Here is a 9,766-nt window from a genome sequence, read left to right as displayed (position 1 = left end):
ATGATTCTCTCCATTGATTAGGGCTCAGTTTGATAGTTCTTCACTTGATCTTACCCTTTAAACACAAATCTTACATAAAATCTGTTACACACAACTTTGACTTAATGGTGCTAGTGGAGAAATAAAAGAAAGAGGCTTTGAACTGCATTCATAAAATGCAAGCTAGAGGGATGCAAAGCGCTCCAGCACTAATTGATATCACCATTCTCCATTGCACTCCAGTTCAAGCACACCTTCTGTTCTATCAATCAAAGGCATTTAGGAAAGTGGTGCTTTTTGCCCATCTTCTACATCAGTCCCTGTCATAGATTGAACTGTGTCGCCCAAAAAATGTGTGTATCAATTTGGCTAGGCCATGATTCCCAGGGTTGTGTGGTTGTCCTCCCTTTTGTGATTGTAATTTTACGTTAAAGAGGATTAGAGCGGAATTGTAACACAACACTAACTCAGGTCACATCCCTGATCCAATGTAAAGGGAGTTTCCCTGGGGTGTGGCCTGTACCACCTTTTATCTCTTGTAAGGTATAAAAGGAAATGGAAGGAAGCGGAGAGTTGGGGGACCTCATACCACCAAGAAAGAAGCACTGGGAGCAGAGCACGTCCTTTGGACACGAGGTTCCTGTGCAGAGAAGCTCCTAGTCCGGGGGGAAGACTAATGATGATGAGGACCTTCCTCCAGAGCTGACAGAGAGAGAAAGCCTTCTCCTGGAGCTGATGCCCTGAATTTGGACTTCTAGCCTACTAGATTGTGAGAAAATAACCTTCTCTTTGTGAAAGCCATCCACTCGTGGTATTCCTGTTAGAGTAGCACTAGATAACTAAGACAGTCCCCATGTATTGAAATAATAGTCAGAAAATTTCATTAAAAATAAAGTGAAATTCCCCCAGAAATGTTGTGTAAGTTGCTCTCTGAGAGTTAAACTGGTAAATTCTACATATAATGGATAAGATCAGACCTCTATAAAAATAACTCATCTTACAGTACACAATACTGGGGAAGCCAGCACAACTTGTACAAGGAAAGGTCATGGAAGTTCCATAGACACATACAAACTCCCTGAGAGACTGATTGCTGGGCGGAGGGCTGTGGGGACCATAGTCTCTGGGAACATTTAGCTCGATTGGCATAACACAGTTTATAAAGACAATGTTCTACATTCTACCTTGGTGAGTGGCGTCTGGGGTCTTAAAAGCCTGTGAGCAGCCATCTAAGATACTCCACTGGTCTCATCCCTTTGGGAGCAAGGGAGAGTGAAGAGAACAGGATACAAGGAAAAGATTAGTCTTAAGGACTAATGGACCACAGCTACCATGGCCTCCACCAGCCTGAGTCCAGTACAGATAGATGGTGCCCAGCTACCACCACTGACTGCTCTGACCAGGATCACAACAGAGGGTTCTGGACAGAGCTGGAGAAGGATGTAGAACAAAATTCTAACTCACAAAAAAAAAGACCAGATTTACTGGCCTAAAGGAGACTGGAGAAACCCCGAGAGTATGGCCCCCAGACACCCTTTTAGCTCAGTGATGAAGTCACCTCCGAGGTTCACCGTTCAGCCTGGGAGTGGACAGCCCCATAAAACCAAATGAGACTAATGAGGCACAGCAGTCCAGGGACAAGGACTAGAAGCAGAAGGGGACAGGAAAGCTGGTGATAGGGAACCCAAGGTTGAGTAAGGATAGTGTTGATGTGTTGTAAGGTTGTTAACCATTGTCATAGGGCAACATGTGTACTAACTGTTTAATGAGAAACTATTTTGTTCTGTAAACCTTCATCTAAAGTGAGAATAGCAGCACAATTGGAAGAGCGTAGTCGATGTCACTGAACAGTGCATGTAGAAATTTTTGAAATGGTGTATCTATGGCTATGTATATTTTCACCAAAAAAAAAAAAAAAAGGTCGAGAAGGGAGAGGGTTGACATGTCGTGGAGTTGTTAACCAATGTCATAAAACAATATGTGTACTACTGTTTCATGACAATCTATTTGTTCTGTAAAACTTCACCTGAAGTACAATAAAAAAAAAATTTAAAAAAAAAACTCATCTTAAGATATACTTAGGAAAAATTGGCAAATGAAAGACTCAGTTGCATCAAGATGATCAGGGCGTAATTTCAGGAGGTCACATTAGGAACTATACATGGGTGTACAAGTATAGCTGTGGACGGGACAAGCTTTATCATAATCAATTATAATCACCGGACTAAGGCAGTGAATTACAGACTTTATTGTACATATATTTTATATTTCAGTAAAAAGAAAATGATGGTTAAGAACTTTAGTAAAAAGGGAGACAAACACAAACCAAGGGACATTTTGTGTAGTAATCCATGCACAGAAACCATAAAACTGAACCAAAGAAAAGAATTATCAGAATACTGGGAGAATATAATTCTATAGATCAGCTCATCAGCAGTGACCTCTAATTCTAAATCTTTAATGTTCAATCTCTAATTTCCCTTTGTCTGTACCTGATGTTAAATGCCAAGACTGAACAGAGAATGTTAAGAAGCCCAAAGAGTCTACTGGGCCAAAGCTGGAATTTACCTTAAATTAATGTGTATCATGCGCCTACTGTTACATAATATGCTTCTAGTTTGAAGTAATAAATTGATTTGAGAGAAACTAAAAGTTATGAGTGGGATTCTTTTGCTTCTGACCAGTCCATAAAAGAGAAAATCAGACAGGAGGAGGAACCACATCAAATTATATCAATACCTAATTATATCAGTAACTAATCCCTTAGCAGTCAGACAAATTAGGAAAGGAAGCTCATGCTCCCTCCATGTGTCCACCGAAGGGCTTTCTAGTACAGTGTCTGGAACATGGAAAATGCTTAATAAGTGTACATTTTATGGATGAATGAAATGTGAGAACTGATTCGATCATAAGTGGAATAGGTGACAGCTTATTGAAAAATTCTATGGGCAACCCTTACACAAGACTTCCACAGAAACAAAAAGAACAAATTAGTCCTTTCATGGTGAATGCCAGCCCAATCACATGTCCATGGAGAATGTTCCATTCATAAGTAGGTCTTCATCATCTCGCAGATTGACTTTTGAGTTTCAACACAAAAGGCATCATTCCAGCCCCAGATTCCCTTACGAGAATTTATGAAAACACAACGCTCGTCATGCTTATTGGGTTCACCAGGATGCCAGAATCTGAAATGGAGAAAAGGGATGAGGCTATTTTTTCAAATTGTGCTTTGAGAAAGGGTTAGAGACTTAGGGAGCTGGGGTGGAACAGTGCGGCATCCAGGTCAGATATGTCCAATCATTCCTTCCCCACTTCTCATGCTGCCTCCTTTTGTAAAACCCTGAAGTTTAAGCAGCTTCTCCTCCATCTGTGTCTCTGACATTGCCTTTGAAAATTGTGCCCACGTCACTTGGTATTCTGCCACCTTAAGCAACTCAGGACACTTAAATATCCTCTCACCAGCCATCCCAGAGGCTTCCATCTACTTGTTCGTCCTTCTCTCCTGTTCCCATGAGATTGCCAGTCCCATAGGGCTTCCTTAAGTGATGAAAAGATTGCCCCTGGTCACAAGTATCAATATAGTTTGTTCTTTACGCACTGCTTTTGAGCACTAGTGCTTCTGGAGCACTGATTAAGATCTCTGGATCTGCTACTTTCTCACTGTTATCTTGGGCAAGTAATATAATTTCCCTGAGTCTCAGGTTTCCTATCTAAAAAATGGGGATTGAGTACTATGCATACGTATTTCACATAGTCGGTATGAAGATCAAAGGTGTTAATGTATTCTAAAGTACTTTAAAGTTCTTTAAACATGACATAAATAGGGGTCACAATAAGATTATCAGAATTTAGTATTTTTGTTTTAGGAAAAATATTAAATCTTAATAATTAAGTATGATCTTAAATGACATGAGTTTTTTTGTTTTATTTAGAGACATAAATGTGGCTAAAAGCACAGACTTCAGCGTCATATAGACCTGGTTTTTTTTTTTAAGTAGTTTTTTGTTGTTGTTTGGTAGCTGAGAGCTGGACTTGACCCTGTATGGTGCAGCATTCGGGATTCTTTTATTGAATGCGATACTCACGTGATACTTCTGTTGTATGGTGACTGATCTACCCATTGCCACTGGCACGTCCCTTTTGGGTCTGACAGCCCTACGTAGTAAGCAAATTCTCTTTCCAGGATCTGGAGTATTAATAGCTGAGAGAAGAAAAGAAAGGCCTCACAGACTATAGAGCACTTAGGTTGTACTGAGTTTCTTATGGTCTTAGGCAAAGAGAAGAAAAGAACAAGAATCAGGGAAAGCCATATGGCCCCTGACCATGATCACAGGACCTCTGGGCTGAGCAGGGCAGGGTCACATACATCACTTATGAACACATGGAAGAGAGTTCTAACCATGATCAGACTGAATTCTAATCTCATACCCACTTTCTCTTTTTCTTCTCTAAGAAATGATGTTCTTCACAGTTGTATATGAGGCAATGTTGGCAGATTCAATCATTTTTCTTTCATGACTTCAGAAATGCTTTAACTTCATTTCTGACTGTTGATTGTGATTCTCCATGATTCAACTTTCTCTATTCCACTTCATACCCCTTCTTTGTTAGTGAATGATGTATAAGACATTTACATGTTGAAAGAACAAACGATATTTCAGACTGAAATTTTCTCATCCTTCCACTCAACACCTCCATGTTATATTTTAAATGCCCCAATTTCTTTGGGGGGAAATTTATTAAAGCAGGAAGAAGAAGTGCAATGTAAAGGCTTTCTTAGGAACCTCTCCTATTCACTTTCCTAAAAGCCTTCTGCAGCAGCACCAACATACCAGAACAATAAAACCCCCTCTCAGCCAACAGATGAACAAACCCCAGGCAGGGCTCCTGCTTCATGGTCCGTTAGAAGGTACCTGCTCCTCCTCGGCGTTGATCACCAGCAGATGAGCTCCCATCCCAGCACAGTTCTTCTCACTCTCAGTCCAATTATTCAATTCAGAAGAAATAAAGTAGCAGCTGGTATTAGACATGACCCAATTCTCTGGGCAGCAGCTCCATCCTTTCCCTGTATTGAGAAGAAGGACATAATATTCCCTTTAGGAATTTTTAAAATATAAATAATAAGTAAATTTTTGTTTGTTTTTGTTTTAAAAGCTACATTACAAGTAAGAATTGGATACAATTACAAAATTAACTGCGCTATTACTTCCAAACTGATTTTGTGACATTTGCTCCAGTTATCTAAAAAGAGTATTTACCAATGCTGTTTTTCATAAACACAGTAGGAAAATTGCATTGCTAACAGTATATTTATGCTATAGAGATTGATTTAACGACTGTGCTTAAATAAGTTAATTACAAACTTATCATTTGCCTAATGAGCTCTATTGTTATGTAAGCTAATTCAAGAGGCTTGTGCCATACACACTTTGTCTTTGAGAATTAGCTTTCTTTGATTACTGGATTCTTTCTGAAGCCCTTACTCTTTTGTCTTACAGACAGAAGAAATGAATGCCTTAAAGACCAGGTTAGAGATAAATACAGTGGAAAAGGAGTCATATGTGGTGTGAGAGACAGAATATACAAATGGACAATGGCCAGACTATATATAAAAATAGAACTTTGACCCACAACTTGCAGCATCCAACTTAGCACACCAAACCACTGCCTCTGCAGAAATCTGCCCAAATGGCCAGACTGAATCAACAACTGGCAGCTTCCCTAATTTTTGCCTCTCTTCTCTCCCACTCCCACTTCCAACTTTTGCCTCCACTTCAGTCACTTGCTATCTGTCAGAATCCACTGGACAGCAATGGGTATATAAACCACAGAAAGTCAAATATGCTGCCCTAACCAACCGCATAAAATGCCCCACTTCTAGTTAGCCTGCCCCCAGCTTCCTTATGCCAACAGCCTCAAATCAGGGCGTTCCTGAGACCTTCCCTTTTTTCCATTACAAAGCTTTCCAACTCCCCTGCCTGCCTTTGAGTCTCTGACAATCCGACAAACCTCAATTGATGTTAGCTGACTCTCTTGCTGGAGCAAGGTCTGAATAAATACCCTTCGCTTATTCTCGTTTGGGTCACGTTCCTTTATTTCCACAGGTGTAAGCTGCCGTTTAGAAGCACTGGTGGCACTATAGTTAAGCTCTTGGCTGCCAACTGAAAGGTTGGCAGTTTAAATCCACCCAGTGGCTCCACCAAAGAAAGACCTGGTGATCTGCTTCCATAAAGATTACAGCCAAGAAAACCCTAGGGGACAATTCTACTTTGTCCTATAGGGTCGCTATGAGGTGAAAATCGACTCATCGGCCCACAAAACCAAGAAGCTGTCATTTATCACTGTGATTAGTTGTTATTAAATCAGATATAGCAAACAAAATGAGTTAAGCTTTCAGGAAGTAGATGAGAATGATTACTTCACAGGGTGCCTAATTCAGAAGACAATTTAAAGTTGTCCTCATAAAGCTGCAGGGAGATAGACGAAAAGAGAAGCAGTTGCGGAACACCCTTTCCCTCTAAGGAACTGAGACAGCTAGATTGAAAACCAGTTGCTGCTGAGACAACTCCAACTGATGGCCACCCTAAGTGTGTCGGAGTAGAACGGTGCTCCACAGGGTTTTCAATGGTTAATGTTTCAGAAGCAATCACCAGGCATTTCTTCTGACGTACCTCTGGGTGAACTTGAACCCTCAACCTTTCAGTTAGCAGCCAAGCATGTTAACCATTTACACCTCGGAGGGACCAACCAGCTAAACTAAGCGGTTATATAATATTTAGACAGGTCTGAGCTAGGAATATACGGATGATATAAAATACTTCAAGCTTTGTTAGGTGGGTTTATAAGGTGAGTGTGTCATAGGTGAATATACAGACATTGCTCAGGCCCTAACGAAATATGCTTGAGCAGGCAGTAAAGTGAAAAATCTAAGGGAAATTACAGGGTGGAGGGGGCTTCATTACCTAAAGGGAAACCAGCTAGGGTAACAATAAGTCATCTCCAGGCCAATAAAAGATACTGGGCATATGAAAGAAATTCTCCTGTGTGGGAATATCCAGTTCAGTAGGTAAAGGTGAACAGAATTTGTTTGAATGATGGATGGTTTTCTCAGACCCAGAATTCCTTGACTTTGTATCTTTCAGTAGGGAGTCCTCAAGGCAAAATCTAGAGGAATCTTTATAAAAAAAAAAGAAAAAGAAAAACTTGTCCAGAAAGTAATGGAGAAAGAGAAAAACTTTAAAGCTAGCTCCAAATATCACAGAGGCATCACAGGACCAATTTAAGAAGGAGATTAAAGTTACAGTTGATTTCCTCTAGGTTTTCAAATTTGTTGGAGTATAGTTTTTCATAGTAATCCGTAATGATCCTTTTTATTTATTTATTTCAGTTGGGTTTGTTGTAATGTCCCCCATTTCATTTCTTAGTTATTTGTGCCTTCTCCTGTTTTTCTTTTGTCTGTTTGGCCAATGGTTGTCAATTTTGTTGATCCTTTCAGAGCATCAACTTCTGGTTTGTTGATTCTTCTATTGTTTTTCTATTCGCTGTTTCATTTATTTCTGCTCTGATCTTTATTATTTCCTTTCTTCTGGTGTCTGTGGGCTTCTTTTACTGTTCTCTTTCTATTTGTTCAAGTTGTATAGCTAATGTTTTCATTTTGTCCTTTTCTTCTTTTTGGATGTGTACATCTATTGCTATAAATTGACCTCCGAGCACTGCCTTTGCTGTGTCCCAAAGTTTTGGTATGATGGGTTTTCATTATCATTTGATTCTAGGAATGTTTTAATTCCATCTTTGATTTCTTCTATTAACCAGTAATTTTTAAGCAAGGTGTTATTTAATTTCCATGGATTTGATTTTTTTTCCTTGCTCATCCTGTTATTAATTTCTACTTTTATGACATTGAGATCAGAGAAGATACTTTGTATTATCTCAATGTTTTGGATTTTGTTGAGGGTTGCTTTGGGCCTAAAACATGATCTATTCTGGAGAATGTTCCATGTGCATTGGAAAAGAATCTGTACTTTGCGGCTCTTGGGCGGAGTGTTCTATATGTCTATGAGGTCAAGTTGGTTGACTGTGGCCTTTAGATCTTCTGTATCTTCGTTGAGTTTCTTTCTAGCTGTTCTGTCCTTTACCGAGAGTGGTGTGTTGAAGTCTCCTGCTATTATTGTGGAATGGTCAATTTCTCTTTTCAGTGCTGTTAGCGTTTGTTTTATGTATTTTGGAGCCTTGTCATTGGGTGTGTAGATATTTATTACGGTTACATCCTCATTGTGGATTGTCCCATTAATCATTATATAATGTCCTTCCTTGTCTCTTATGGTGAATTTTATTTTAAGGTCTATTTTATCTGAGATTAGTATTGCCACTCCTGCTATTTTTTTTTTGTTGCTGTTTGCTTGATTTATTTTTTTCCATCTGTCATAGATTGAATTTGTGTCCCCCAAAAATGTCACCTTGGTTATGCCATGATTCCCGGTGTTGCATGATTGTCCATCATTTTGTCATCTGCTGTGATTTTCCTATGTGTTGTAAATCCTATCACCATGAAGTTAATGAGATGGGTTAGCGGAAGTTATGTTGATGAGATCTACAAGATTAGATTGTGTCTTAAGCCAGTCTCTTTTGAGATATAAAAGAGAGAAGTGAGCAGAGAGATGAGGGACCTCGTACCACCAAGAAAGCAACAACAGGAGCACAGCGTGTCCTTTGGACCTGGGTTTCTGCTCAGAAGAGCTCCTAGTTCAGGGGAGGATTGATGAGAAGGACCGTCTTCCAGAGCCAATAGAGACAGAAAGTCTTCCCCTGGAGCTGATACCCTGAATTTGGACTTCTAATCTACTAGAGTGTGAGAAAATAAATTTCTCCTTGTTAAAGCCACCCACTTGTGGTATTTCTGTTATAGCAGCGCTAGGTAACTAAGACACCATCCTTTGATTTTTAATATATTTATGTCTTTTTTTGTAAGGTGTGTCCCTCGTTGACAGCATATCGACAGGTCTTTTGCTTTTTTTTAATCCATTCTGTCACGTTCTGTCTCTTTATAGGTGCATTTAAGTCATTTATGTTCCATGTGATTATTGATAGGTGTGAGTTTACTGCTCTCATATTGTTGTGCTTTTTTCTTTTTTTTTTGTGGTTCTGACGTTTTCTTTGTTCTTCTTACTCTCCTGTGCTGAATTCCTTTTGTTCATGGACTTCTTTTTCATTTCTTTCATTTTTGTAGATTTTGTGTTTACTGAGACTATGTTTTTCTTCTTTATTTTTATGAATAGTTTTATTACCTTTCTTTGTGGTTACTTTGAAATGTACCCTATATTCCTAAGTTTAAGCCAGTCTTTTATTACTTGATATCGCCTCAACTGCCTCTCCATTTGAAAGTCCTGTACCTACACCATTTATTCCCTCTTTTATTGTTCTGATGTTACTATCATTTACAGGTTGATCATAACAAATTAAGAGTAACATTGCAAAGAATGAACATTCCAGAACACTTCATTGTGCTCATGAGGAACCTTTACACAGATCAAGAGGCAGTTGTTCAGAGAGAACAAGGGGATACTGCATGGTTTAAAGTCAGGAAAGCTGTGTGTCAGGGTTGTATCTTTTCACCATACTTATTCAATCTGTATGCTGAGCAAATAATCTGAGAAGCTGGACTATATGAAGAAGAACAGGGCATCAGAATTGGAAGAAGACTCATAAACAACCTGCGTTAAGCAGGTAAGAGAACCTTGCCTGCTGAAAGTGAAGAGGACTTTGTCATGGTTTGAATTATGTCCCC

At 39.3% G+C, this 9,766-nt stretch overlaps 1 protein-coding gene across 1 annotated transcript; it reads right to left on the bottom strand.

Moving 5' to 3' along the window:
• Positions 1 to 2,109: 2,109 nt before the first annotated feature.
• On the bottom strand, positions 2,110 to 6,941 carry LOC101347711 (C-type lectin domain family 4 member A-like). The gene is made up of 4 exons (XM_023741479.1): positions 6,923 to 6,941; positions 4,896 to 5,047; positions 4,068 to 4,183; positions 2,110 to 3,167 (listed from the first exon to the last, which is right to left on the bottom strand). The coding sequence occupies exons 1-4, from the start codon at positions 6,939 to 6,941 to the stop codon at positions 3,026 to 3,028; spliced, it is 429 nt and encodes a 142-aa protein (XP_023597247.1). The 3' UTR covers positions 2,110 to 3,025.
• Between the last annotated feature and the right edge of the window lie 2,825 nt (positions 6,942 to 9,766).

This window comes from Trichechus manatus, unplaced genomic scaffold, assembly GCF_000243295.1.
Source record: "Trichechus manatus latirostris isolate Lorelei unplaced genomic scaffold, TriManLat1.0 scaffold00182, whole genome shotgun sequence".
In the NCBI taxonomy this organism is placed as follows: domain Eukaryota; kingdom Metazoa; phylum Chordata; class Mammalia; order Sirenia; family Trichechidae; genus Trichechus; species Trichechus manatus.
Note: the sequence above shows the minus strand (reverse complement) of the source record. Positions and strands in the feature narration are given on the sequence as shown.